The sequence below is a fragment of the Necator americanus genome, chromosome II (assembly GCF_031761385.1).
Source record: "Necator americanus strain Aroian chromosome II, whole genome shotgun sequence".
Lineage (NCBI taxonomy): Eukaryota > Metazoa > Nematoda > Chromadorea > Rhabditida > Ancylostomatidae > Necator > Necator americanus.
In genome coordinates, this window is record NC_087372.1 from 28985548 (window position 1) to 28999241 (window position 13694).

A 13694-nucleotide genomic window follows, 5' to 3' on the forward strand; every position below is an offset into this window, starting at 1 on the left:
ACACTAGTGGGTTGATGTTGCAAGGTGATCAAGGCGGAGAACAGCAGATATACCACGACGATAAAGAGCAGGCCACTCGAATAGATCTTTGAGTGCTACAAGCTGAAACAAAAATCCAATAGAAAAGTTCAAATAAAAGGAAGTATGCAGGAATCAACAACCACAAAGTATACCAGACCAAGTTAAATCAAATATAGACTCAACCCTACTGCGCAAAAAGTATATGAATTAGGAAGACGTTCAGTGGAACAGATTTAAACATGGTCCAGCACTAAGTGGATAACTAGCAAGACCCTCTTGAGGAGTTAGGAAATTTATGTACCTGTAATTTATGTATGTATGTAATTTACCTCATCATATATGAAAGGTACAAAATTGGAATGAAAGTTCCATTACAAAAAGAGGAAAATCGCCAACTAAAAAACTTTCAAACTTACCAGATGAACCTGATCTTCGAACAGTAACTGCTGGCATAACCTTCCTTCATCGTCGATATTGGAACCAGAATCCATGTGCGGTTCATAGTAACACATTTGCTCCTCCGCAACAATTCGCCACGTACCACCTTCCTTGGTGTGGAAGCCGAAAGACATTGTCTAAAATTCAGTCAAAAGATCTCAACATATTAATAACACACATACACAACACGTAAAAAAAAAATCGATATTAACCTTAAATAAAACAGTGAAATGACGTTTTTCCAGAATCTTTTTATCTAGAAACTATGGATCCTCTCCCTAATTGAACAAACAAAAATCTCCTTTTCATACCATGTCACGGTTTCTACCATAGAACGTAGGTGTTAACATTCGCTTGGATGCTTTGGTGAAAGCGGAAGGCAAAGTTTGTTGTTGTTGCTGGAATGGAACAAACATTTACACCTTTTGACAAGCATCTGTACCTTTTGCATGAATTAAAGAAACTATAAAGGAGCGCTATTTTTAATAGCGTCGATATATGCAAATATCCCTATATTGGAGGAATAGAAGCTTTTTTCTTTTTCTTTTTTTTTTTTTTTTTGGGGGGGGGGGGGGAACTGAGGAATTATTACCAAAAACAGTCCTCTCCTTCATCGGGGAGTTCTTGGTTCTCACTGTAAATTGGAACATTAGTGGGGAAATCGCAATGCTCTGCTGTTCTACTATTGGAAAGGTGACAGCTGAATTTTAATGGGCACTACATGAAGCAAAACGTCCAATCAACTACTATAAAAAACAATTTCTATGGTTAGAATGATGCAAGATTTCCTGTGAGAGTCGTATTAATAATAGAACTCTATAACATGTATAACCAGCGCGAGCAGTTGATGGATGAATGTCTATTGCAAGTCTCAAAATTTTCAACGAAACCCATTTTTCCACATGTTCACCCTATGGAATAAGCGAAATGCATGTGTAAAAACAGCATCAAATGTCTTCAACCTAAGTGGTTGCGATGTACGTTCGAATGAAGCAACGCAGAAAGAAGAGAGGGTGTATGTCAAGTAAAGGAGTGATTATGCTATACACACTGCGCACTTGACGGGCTCACCAGTTGACTTGTGACGCCAACTGTAGTTTGGGCATAGTCGTGCACATATAAAATAGCGCAGGCTCAGACGTAGCTATACTTAGATTACGTCAAAAGATCTATAGCAATCGATTTTAAATCACTGATGAAGGATGCACAAAAAATTGACATCAGGCAAGTTGCTCACTATCACCTGCCTAATGAACTCTTAAGCCCACTTTGTTGCTTTCCTTGAAGTTTTGAATGAAAGGAATTTGTCGAAACTTCAATTGCTTGCGACAGGTAACAATGAGAGTCTATGATGAATTAATGAGGCACAAAGTAAAAAAAAAATCAAAAACGCTAAAACCCACATTCTGCGAAAATGGAAGCATCGGTTTTTTGAGCCACTCTTCCCTTACATCAAAGCTTCCTGAACTTATAAGTAATGCGTCAACCTAAAGAAAGTTTGATAATTTGCTGCAGTGAGGACTGATAAGGTAAGAGTGTAGCAACAATCACTTTTTTAGTCGATGGGAAAATCTCACCTTGTCAACCTCCTTCCTGATTGCATCCATCACGCTACACACTCCATTAGGCTCCACAAACTTGACTATTTGAAGATTCTGCAAGATTTTAAGCGCTTCGACATCATCAACCTAAACGAAAAGAAGTGTTGTCCAATAGGAACTAAATCGAAAGAGATTACAAGAGTGACGAAATCCGTTGGAATGACCTTGTTTCTTACTCCGCCGACAGCGGCGTCGCGGTAATATCTTGGCAGCAATACAGTAACCTTAAAGAAACAAATTTCGTAAGATTTCAATCACGTGTAAGGACCCTCAAAAACCGAAAAAAGTGAATGTATTCTTATGCTTGTAAACCTGCCTTGTGACCACGTAGTAAGAACATCGCTACAGTGAGGCAGATAGGTTTCATAGGAAGTACTTTGCAGGAAGCCCACACCAACACTGTCGGATCAGTTTTACCCCAGTGCACGGAGTACTCTTTATCGAAGCAACTAGCAACAGCACCACCATCTAGGAACGTTCATTAATACCTCAGTGAAAAAAAGGACAAGAGCATCCGCTTTAAAAATTTGCAATCAACCAGTCTCTCTACAGCAGAAAAAAGATACAAAAAACACACCAATAATGACTGGTCTCAATAAACGGGTTGCAAGTCTTGCGGTAAGCTGAGGAGGAAATTCGAACAAGTCCACAACGACAGAGAGAGCACCTAGAAGCATACACTTTAAGGGCCGAAGCACATTAATTTACTACTTCGACAAGCAGTTTGTGGGTGTGAGTTATCCGTCATCAAACATGTCATTTAGAAAGAATACAAAATGTAAGAATAAGGTAAAAACCGTACCTGATGACAAACGATTTTGAGAGAGAAACTTTTTAACATTTTTGTGTAGAAGTGAGTCGACATAATCCTTTTCCCCAACACGTGGTATCCGATCAAATAGCTGGAAAGGATCATATAACTTTAAATAAAATATAGTATGGTCAAAAGATGAAGACACAGTTTGGTGCAGTTGCGTAAGCGGCGGCGCTTGAAAAGGTGCGATGGAACCTAGCGGTTAGGATTGAGATAGACTCTTGATAGCACCACTCATCGCTGTAGTTCGCGCTGATCCCACCTCGGCTTTAAACCGCCTTAGCGCTTCCATACACCAGAACGCAATGTCTTTTGACCCGACTACATGAGCAGATCTGCGCGACAGGTTGCCAGTTAATTTTGAACAAGGCTTTGAAAAAAAGATTGCGGTCCCGAATTTTGAACAAGACTATGAATCCGAAGGCATCAATCGTACATTATTAAAGCATATCTGAAAACAAGTCTTTGAATAGCCTTGAATCAATACATTATTTAAGAATACTGTTCAGGTGTCTATCATGCTATATAATAACGCGCTTAGTCCGTGTGTGTGTGTGTGTGTGTGTGTGTGTGTGTGTGTGTGTGTGTGTGTGTGTGTGTGTGTGTGTGTGTGTGTGTGTGTGTGTGTGTGTGTGTGTGTGTGTGTGTGTGTGTGTGTGTGTGTGTGTGTGTGTGTGTGTGTGTGTGTGTGTGTGTGTGTGTTGTGTTTCCGAAAATACTCCATAATGATGCAAAACTCTACATCCGTGAGGTGCCGACCCATCGACATGCACCTGATAGGCGAGCACTCTACCTCTTCTCAATTGTCCAAAGATCTGCAAGCATGTATGTTGGCTTTGATACGGCTTAATCTTTCATTTATGCTTAAATTTTCAGGTAAAAAATTGAAGAAAGCGTTGATAGAAAAAAACAATTCTAATTTTACAAAAAAAAATGTCGCTACTGTTATTTCTTAGAGATCGTGAAGGAGAGCGAAGCGAACACCAAAAACAAAAAGTCTGAAGTCCGGCTTTAGCCGGACGTTCAGGCTGGTCAAAAAAAAACAACAAAATATTAAGCCCTCGACATGCAAGAAATGGTACTCCAAAAGCAAGCAATTCTTAATCAATTAACTGCTGAAAATGGAAACACTCGAACAAGACTCTTCAGTTGGATGAAACAAAACTCCATACAACTTGCTCATGCGCATTGCTTCATTCAGCTGTCAAATAATGATCAGTGGCAGTAAAAAGAAAATACAATCGGAAGTGGTACTTGCTCAAAGAAGCAGATACCTCCAAATATCTTCACTTCTTGATCCGACCATTATTACTTTGTCTTTTTGCAACCGCTTTACGATGTTGGATAGTATTGAAAAGAGATACAGAGCAAGAAATCTTTGCGTTCAAAAAATACTAAAAAAAAAATCCGATTATTTGAGATGTTTCGAGCAACCTGGAACAGAACTTGGAACTTCTTGCATATATTCAAAGGAATTCCGCTCAATTTCCACAACTTCTTACGATGAATTCCTGTTAAGGTGAATTCACCTTAACAGGAATTCAGCGCGAAACCTGACTTTAGGTTTGTGTGATAGGTTAATATATTTAAGCAGAACGTATAAAGAACACTTTAAGAAGTAACTCAAATCAAACAGACCATATCTTCGCGATTCTCGTTGACAAATTTGTCGATAGATAAGGAAGCTATAGAAGTGGGACGAATCTGGACGTAATTCTCCTCGGGACTAGAAATAACTACCAATAGGGGTAAAAATGAAATAACAGTCGGGTCAAAACGATACTGAAGCTCGGCGCTGCTGCATAAGCAACCGCGCAAGAAGCGGCGCGGTGGTGGATAGGATTTAGGTGGGACCTTTGCGAACTGCAGCAATGAGTGGTCCTAGTCAAGGTCCTCCCGATCCTAACCATTCCTCCCCAGCACATGGAGCGGAGCCGTTTACTCAACTGAACCGAGCTTCGCGTCGTTTAGATTCGACTACAGATAGAAAAGACTACTTACTCAGAGATGCATGGACCATCTTTCGAAGTGCCTGTACCATTTTCACAGTCACCAGTCTAAAATATTAGCATTAGAAAACCATCCAAAACTTCCTGGTAGATGTACTCAAAAAACAGAACCATACTTATCCAAGACCATCTGAGAAAAATGTTGAATGTCATTTTTACCAAAAAAAAGTGCATCAAAAACTGACAGTAGAATAATATCTAATTTTACCAGCCAGTACTGTGTAATGCTTGAGCAAAAACTTTAGTTCTTCATAAGTGAAAATGATCGAATGTAGTCTCTCCGTGAAAGGCGCCGCTAATTTGATCTTACATGGCATAACGCCCACAGACACTATATGTAAATCAGTAGACTCGTCACTGTTGATGAAAAACATACGACTAATTAATTTTTTGTATGTAGTACTACTGTCCACACAAAATGGTGGTCTATGGAAAGTAACTCGTATTTTCACTATAACCCTCTCCTGCCATCAGGTCGCAGGAAAACTATGGAAGAATTAAAATACCCATAAAATACGAATAAGTGAATCAATACGCTGAGCAAATGACAAATGTGTGTATCCTTTGAACTTCCTGTTCCCACAAATTATTATTCTGGAATTTTTTTTTCTAATTCTTCGCAAAACGTTCGCCTTTCCACTGCCTCATGTGTGAAAAATGCAAGCTAGCACGTGGTTTGGCTGAGATAGGGCCGAAACTTTAAATGAATATGGTACAATAACAAACATTGAATGTTATCCTGTTTAATTTGTAGAGTGCACAAATACTCGAGGACCAAGTTACGGAAAATGTATTTTTCAATCCCCATTCTGCAAATCACCAGTTCGACGTACTTCTCCTTCAGCATCCGAATCGAATACAACAGTGCAAATCATCTCAAAATCTGTTCTGCTTAAGTTCTGCCGGCGTAATCTAGAAGGTCTTTCCATAATCTTTTCAGCAGCTGAGTTCTGCAAAATGAAGAACACACGTTCAATTAACCATTTCTCAAAGTCCACTTCGAGAATGACAGATATCCTCAAAATAAAATTCTTACTCTTCTGTTTGAGTGTCGTGAAGTCTTTGAGCGCCGTTCATCTGTGGAGAAAATTCCGTTAGGTTTCGCTTCCACACCATTACGTTGATTGCTGCTCTGAAAAATTCAGGGTATCAAGCGCACTAAAGGAAGGCTGCCAACAGGATGGTCAGACTTCTCTGCAAATTCTTTGAAGAAAAACACGATGTCTTTTTGTGTGCGGGCAACCATTGCGCGCGATGAAAACAAGTTGAATTATCACTGGCGCCCGATCGAGCAAACCGAATAACCACGGAAGCACAAGCGAAACGTACAAGTGAATATGGGTCGAACAGGATTAGGTGCTACTGCACCTATCTCTCCAAAAAGGAGTCTGACTCTTCAATAACTAGAGAGGAAGAATTGTTATTCGGTTGGTTTCTGGATTCAGTTTAAGTTGGCTATAACGAATTTTTCTTCCAATTCTACGAGCTGTCTCCTGGTAAAATCTTCTAACAGCTCTCCACGTACTTTTTAACTGAACGTGACATGCCTCAAATTAGGGTTGTTAAATGATTGTATGAGAAATACAAGAGAATAAATATAAATACATGATTTTTATTCTGAGTGAAGCAACAAAGGTGACTGCAGATGGGATGAGCGATGAGTGGAGCGAGGGTTCTCCTTCGACTATAACGATTCTCCTCCACCAAGCTGCTTCGAGCTCAGCCGCTTGGTGCACTTAGCTTCAGTTCATGATGAGACTATGAAAAGAAATAGTATGAATATTTTCTAGTAACCCTTGTTTACACGGGTTTATCATCTATGTCTTGAAACACGTTATCCATAAATATAGAGGTTAATTACACTATAACAGATTAGCCATGTAGAGGTTCTTTTTTATGCAGTCATTATAAACAATCGGACTGGTGGACATTCGGTGTTCTGCTACTTCGTCCAAACAACTGCAGGCACCCGTCACCCTTGAGCAACGTTCCAATCCACAAAATACATATACACAAATGGACAAATAACATCACAATACCACTACAATTTTTGTTCAACCTAAAATATCAAAGTTGAGATAATTTTCCCGGTATTTGTACCAAATTAGCTTCGAACACATACAGACGCCCTACATAATAATTACAACAAACGTTGAATCAGACATCAGACCCACTTGGCCACGGTTTTGATACAAGTGATCTTGGGAGGTTTGGTCTTCGGTAGATGTCCCAGGTTCGTAGGCGGTTTCAGGAGCTCTATTCTTTAAAACTTCGATGTAGCGCACCACAAACACTATTAAAATAAAGCAACGAAACAACTTACATCACAAAAGAGAGTTTGTCGCGCATGACGCGAGAAATTGCTGCCACTTCCCATCCTTCCAGATCCTAAGACGCACGAATCCTTACGAACATCACAAGAATCCCATTCTGAATCACTTGCTTCTCTGTACCGTTGAGGTACTTGCTCATTTTCAGAATTGGAGGCGTTCGACGCAAATCCATATCCGTGAATACGATCATGAGGAATCCCTCTATCTCTTTCATTGTTTGTTGTACTGACATACTGAGACCAATCCGCTTCCTTCATTGGAAATATCGGCTCCATGGTTCTGGCGCATCTCGGGTCGAAAAGACCATCCACTTGCTCACTTCTCATAGCGGCAGAAGTGTTTGCCCTATTTTCTCGAAAGCTGCTCGATCGCAAGTCTTCAGCCATTGACAAGCATTTACGGAGTAGTTGAGATGATTTACGGGCAGGGTATTACGAAAATGACGATGTTGGGGGCTGTGCGGGACAATAGGGAGTTCGGGGTGCAGATTACGAGTATGAGAGTGACTCCGTTCAATTCACCCTTATCGTTCTGAAATACGGCGTGAGAAACTGCGTTTGTTCCTGTGAAGTACGTTAGAATGCTCCACCCTTGCACACTTGGCACATCCAAGAGCGAGCAGTCGAAGATCGATGAGGTCTCCTCACCAGCCTATGAGAGTAAAACCAATAAGCTTTTCAGCGAACAATAGAAGAATACAAAGTACAGAGCGTAAAATAGCTTATCATAACATTTCAACGACATGCCCTTATACACTTATTTTGTAACGATTTTTCGTTATTTTTTTTTTGCTGACGTAACCTTACAGGTTCATTGAGGCTGAAAAGTGATAAGCCAACCCTTCAGAGCCTATCACAAGTAAGACCATCTACTTCGGCAAATTCGGAATTTAATTTGTTCTTAAACACACACATCATCCTCACAAAACTTTCATTACAGTAAAGAATGATGCTTGTGAACAGTTACAACGATCGGTTGCGTAGGACACAACTCGTAATGTGAACCATGGATCGATTTCTCTTACTGCTATTATTTTTCACCATTATGCAAACCAACCTCTAAGTGTATCTGCTTTCACATTGAAATAAATTTTACTGCAGTTCAACATACATATCATAGTAAGATTCAAAGAAAATTCAGATATAGATCCGTTAGCTCACGATCAATAGAGGAAAAAATTCAAAATCGAAGTTCATCGATAATCATTTAAAACACTTTCGTTAGTGCAAAAAGGAAAAGAACAGATTTTAAAAAAATGTTCAAAAATGGATAAGGTGAGACTCCACGTTGTTTCTCTTTCAAACCAACAAATACAGCAGGCTTCCATTTTATTACACTAACAAAAAGAAAGATAACGCAACAAACGACAAAAATTGTGAAAACGGATGAATATACAACAAATGGTCTTTTTATGAGTCGGAGTCGGCGTCAATACCTCCAACATAAAGCACATTGTTACACCTGAAATATTTATGAAAATGTAGTGAATTAAAGCCCCTTAAAGAAATTAAAGAATTAAATTCACCCCAAGAATCTGGGGATTACGGATTTCTGGTGGAGTATTCGTATACGGGATCGTAGATTATTGAGAGAAGGGTGATTCCGTTCATTTCTTCTTAATTGCCGTAGAAAACGCCCCGGAAGATACGACTTCAAGCGTTCCGGCGCACTTTTTTCTACAACGAGTTCGATTGGAGCCATAGATGGTCGAGCCGTGTGCCCGACCCCCACATTAGCGTGGGGAAAGGACCCCTTCACTTCAAACGGTTGGCGAAATTACCCCCTTCACTTCTAGGCGGCTATCGAAAGGACCTCCTTCACTTGAGCCCACCCCATGTTTTGCCCCCTTCACCTGAGAGAGTCTAGCTTCCCCCTTTTCCCCCTTTTTTTTGGGCCCCCCCCCCTTTTGCGCACGCCACATCTTCCGGGCCGTTTTTTACAGCAATTAGGAAGAAATGGACGGAATCACACCCCTCTCCATAATCTACTATCCCGTATACGAATACTTCACCTGAAATCCGTACTACCTCAGATTCGTGGGGTGGTGCCTTTAAGCAAAATAAAATCAAGTAAATAAAAAAGTCAACGAATAAAGCAGTTCTAAAACAAAAGAAAACTATCCCGAATAAAGATATATTGTGTTACATTAGACTCAAGATGTGCCTGGCAAGACCGTTGATGAATGTTAAGGAAGAACAGGGTATGCGAATATCTACTAGATTGTTTCAACTCTCCTTATTCAGTGAGTGTTAGTTGTTGTTTAGTTTAGGATGGTGATTCTTGAATGCTTTTGTTCTGCTTTTCTACATAAAAATCACTAATGCGATGACAAAACTTTTCAAGAGAAAAATAAATTACCTACTTGCACTCAGTGGGGCCCTTATTTCTCGAAGTAAATAATCAGGGTCGTCGGATCAATCGGGGTCCTAAGGCCTAACCATTAGTCTTAGAGGATCTATGACAAGTAAACTAAAAGTACTAAGATAAAAAAAAATAAGTTAGAGCGTCGGGAAATAAGGGCGCGACTGACTGCCACTTCCCCCTCAACCACATTTTTCCCGCTCAAATCTGCGCTCGATGTGAAGATTTTGGATAATGATGTGCACAGCCTTCACATTTTGTTAAAATTGTTCTCATAAAAGAAACTGACTAGAAAAGGGAAGAGCAGTCGTTAAAGTGGGATGGCTCATCGAGAAGTCTTGAATATGGAATTGAACAACCACAAGATATAATTTGCACTATTACGATATGATCATTTAGATAAACTCTAAACTATTCTACAGCGCAACACCAAACAGATAGAGGAAATGTAACGGAAAGTGAAAACGTAACTACTGTTACCCCGTCAAAAGTTCTCTTCAAGTTCTCAAGAATCCAAAAGGGTTGAATTAGCCAGCACCATATTTAACATGTTGCGAAGCGTTTCCCAAGTCTTGTTCTGTCAAGGCTGAGGATTTGGTAACTCTAGGAACACTGAGAATATAAACTCTCGATGGAACATGAGAATCTCGAAATAAACCGATATTCCGAAGAGTAGCGATACAATTATGGGAAAACTGTACTGCACATAAATTCGATGTGTGATTAATTAACACGTCTGTTACAAAGAAGCTGCAGCATCTTACTCTACTATTAAACTTGAATTTCCAGGGAAAATCATAGATGCGTAGTCGGAGCCGATGCTCTGACCGCATTCACTTTTGGGCGGTTGGCGAAAGGACCCCTTCACTTTTGAACAGTATTAGAAGAGACCTCCTTCACTTTTGGACGACTGGCGAAAGGATTCTCATTACTTGAGCTGCACACCATGAGCTAGACCCTCCTCATCTGAAGAGCGTCCAGCTCCTCCCTATCGTACGTATGGGAAAAATGTTGTTTAGTGAGACCAAAGCAACATAGGACAGAAGTGACAGCAAGGATGGTGTCTTATTTCAGAAATCTTTGATAACACTAGGCTACTTTCACAAAACAAGCGAGTCGATAAATGAAGACTTGAGCAAAATCATGAACGCGTCAGGGCAGGGGATGAGGTCACTTTTTTCACAGAAGAACTTTCTTATGTGTCTGTGCGTTATTTGCATGTCACATGAGTAGCTGCCAGAATCTTTGTAGTTACCTTTGGCAGTTGTCTCCCCATGCTGATCAACAGGTCAGTGATAGGAAAAACCATTTAGTTCTTGTGGACTAGTATGAAATGTTTGATACGACGCGATGGATATTCTCTAAAGACGAAACCGAAATCTTCCAAAAAATCGAAAAACCAGGACTTTTGCACCGTCTAGCATGCAATAGCACTTGCGATAGACTACTTGTAAAGAAATTGAATAACATGAACGAGAGATTCTTCATTCCCTTCGAACGTTCCGACCACTCCAAATCAATGTCCCTAGTTCAATTATTGTGCTTATTTAGTGAAAAACACCGCTTATTTACAGGATGACGTTGGAACGAAGTCTCAAGGAATAGGTGTGGTTCCTCAAAAACATAGTGAGAAATCCATCACCCCCTGGAATTATCTGAAATAAAGTCAGCGCTTGTTTGCGTTTTGCCCCCTCACCCCACTCCATAAGACCTAAATCTTGAGCAGATATTTACTTATTATGTCAATGTTGCTCACAATTCGTAGTGAAGAAAAGCATAGAAAGACAGTCATATTGTAAGGTGTTCTTCGACAAATTAGGTCCACACTACATGAAAACTGATAAAAATATGGACTTCAGACCTTACTACCAACCTGATCAAGATCTCGCCAAGATTTCCGGTGTTATTTCCATCGATGTACTCTTCTGCGTTTGCCATTTGGAGATTCATGTACCCGTCCACAGCCACCAGAATCCCTGAAAAAGGTAAAAGTCTGTTTAAAAAGCTCGTCAGAGTGAATTGCCACTGACACCGAAAAAAAGTACCTTTGTATTCCATGCCCCACTTCAATTTGCACACGATAGGCTTTCCTGTAAGGCTATTGAGAAAAGGCTTTGGGTTTACAGGTTGAAGAGTTGACATGTTCTGAAAATTATTAGGGTGTTTAGAAAACGTGGAATATGTAACTACATAAATGAAACTGTACACCAGTTACATATTCCACGAAACAAATAAAGGATACTTTTCCAACAAAAGCAAGATCAAATAGAGTACCAAAGCAATCTAAGTCGAAATTAAGAAAAAAAAAAAACAGAAATACGTTTCGAATAATTAGAAGCCGCGCAAGCACAAAATACCCCGCATTTATCATTTCGCAGCACGCAATTTTGCACCATTTACATACTATCGACGGGCGAAAAATCCATGGTAGTAGCACCGGCGAGACGATCAGCAAATATACGGCACAGATCTGAATATATTGTAACAACTAATATTCTGGGAGTGGTGAAACTGGAGTGACGCTTCATTATCTCGACGACGACGTGGCTCAAAATTTCAAATTTCCCTTGTTTCCTGAGATAAGAACGACTCCACAACAACATCGTCGCGAAAGCAGACATAGAGAAGAACGTTGACCAATTTTGAAACGATCTTCAAAGTGTTCTGGCTTGCAACAGCAACAGCATAGCTATCACCTTCACCTTGATCATCTTGACTCCCGTCGTTCTTCGAGCTTGTCGAGCGACGAAGGTAATCCTTCCATTTGTTCCGATCGCGTGCCAGAGGCGCCCAGGCCTCCTTCTTCTGGCACATGAAGATCATCAAGCACTTCGTGAAGAAACCTGCCTATCGGGTCGGCGGTGTTGAACTTCGTACAGGTTTCTGAAGTATAGGTCAAAGCAGGAAGATGGTGGTGTTGAAGGGGTGAGCATGGAGCCAGGTGTTTCCGGTCTTCTTCACTACATCCTCGATGTCTTATACGCTCCTCAAGACGCTCGTTTCCTCATACCCAGCTCCGGGGACAGGTCGTTCTTCATGTTCATTCCTCGGCCCAGACAAGCGTAGCTGGTGCACTCGGATATGTTCGTTCCGTTGAGCGTAAATGGAGCATCCGAGACCCATCCGTTCCGACCCCGCATGAAAATCGTCTTTTTCAGGTTCACCTGAAGACAGATGTATCCTCATGTTTCGTCGATTTCGGCCAACAGTCGTTCCGCTTGTCTGATCCTAGATATTATCAGAACGATGTCATCAGCAAAGCGCAGATAGTTTAGCCGCCATCAATCTTCACTCCTATGACGTCCCATTTCAGCTTTCGCATTGCTCAAATATACCCGAAGAGTGGCTGTCAAAGAATCGCCATTATAGTTGTGTCTAAATCCCCGATCCCCTCCTTCCTGGCACTACCGTACCAGGCTTTCCTCCGAAATGGAAAGACTCTTTCTTATTACTGTAACACGCGTAAGAATTTTAAAACACATGGCTAGGTTTCAAGCTTCTAGTGCCAGATTTGAGGGAGAAAGTTGCGTCCTCTCAGATTATACAAGTGGAGCTTATTTCTTGGATACGACTCCAAAATGCCTTTTTTGCACCTCCCAATCGCTTGAATGCAAGATTTTGGCGTGACCGAAGTGTGGCTTACAAGATGTCATGAGTAAGTCCTGGTACAGCAGGAACAGTAAGTCCTCCCCCTGAACCCACCCTCGACTCAGGGCAGCAGAAGATCGCTTTTGGTCCGCGATTAGCCTATAACCGTCACCTGGGGACGCGCCACCTAGAATCGCGACTAACCGGCTCTGATTCCTCTATTGAGGGAGAGCTGTAGCCAGGTCATAGTAAAGACCACATTTGCGTTCATTGAGGGCACCATATCACGAAATTGACGATGTTGAGGTCTTTATATATAGCAATATTGAGTCCGGATTGTAGGTTATGAGTGGAAGCGCCTGCATTCTAAACGGTCTTGAAAAGCGGCGTACGAGACGATCCTAATTCTTAGGAAGTGCGTCAGAACGCGTTGCGTCGACGACCATACTGAAAACAGTCAATACAAGGTTTTGATGTACCTTGTAGGAACTACAAACGGTTCTAGCGCCGCTTTTTTTGGGAAGATTAG

General features: G+C 40.9%; 3 protein-coding genes across 4 annotated transcripts; all 3 read right to left on the minus strand.

Annotated features, from left to right (window-relative positions):
- Nucleotides 1-3: 3 nt before the first annotated feature.
- RB195_019822 (uncharacterized protein) lies at nt 4-7602 on the minus strand (the record flags this gene model as incomplete). Its single annotated transcript, XM_064187850.1, has 15 exons — nt 4-102; nt 438-596; nt 771-857; nt 1863-1946; nt 2037-2147; nt 2225-2284; nt 2377-2528; nt 2638-2727; nt 2863-2962; nt 4513-4600; nt 4876-4931; nt 5717-5833; nt 5920-6015; nt 7058-7144; nt 7207-7602. 15 exons carry the CDS (start codon nt 7600-7602, stop codon nt 4-6), a joined length of 1782 nt encoding a protein of 593 aa, XP_064043731.1.
- A 1023-nt stretch (nt 7603-8625) lies between these two features.
- RB195_019823 (uncharacterized protein) lies at nt 8626-11719 on the minus strand (the record flags this gene model as incomplete). Its single annotated transcript, XM_064187851.1, has 3 exons — nt 8626-8677; nt 11451-11553; nt 11623-11719. The coding sequence occupies 3 exons, from the start codon at nt 11717-11719 to the stop codon at nt 8626-8628; spliced, it is 252 nt and encodes an 83-aa protein (XP_064043732.1).
- Nucleotides 11720-12133: 414 nt separating this feature from the next.
- Nucleotides 12134-12700, minus strand: RB195_019824 (uncharacterized protein; the record flags this gene model as incomplete). Of its 2 annotated transcripts, XM_064187853.1 has the most annotated exons (2): nt 12285-12537; nt 12588-12700. In XM_064187853.1, 2 exons carry the CDS (start codon nt 12698-12700, stop codon nt 12285-12287), a joined length of 366 nt encoding a protein of 121 aa, XP_064043734.1. The 2 variants fall into 2 exon arrangements, with proteins under 2 accessions (XP_064043733.1, XP_064043734.1); XM_064187852.1 differs by lacking the exon at nt 12588-12700 and having other exon boundaries at nt 12134-12391.
- Between the last annotated feature and the right edge of the window lie 994 nt (nt 12701-13694).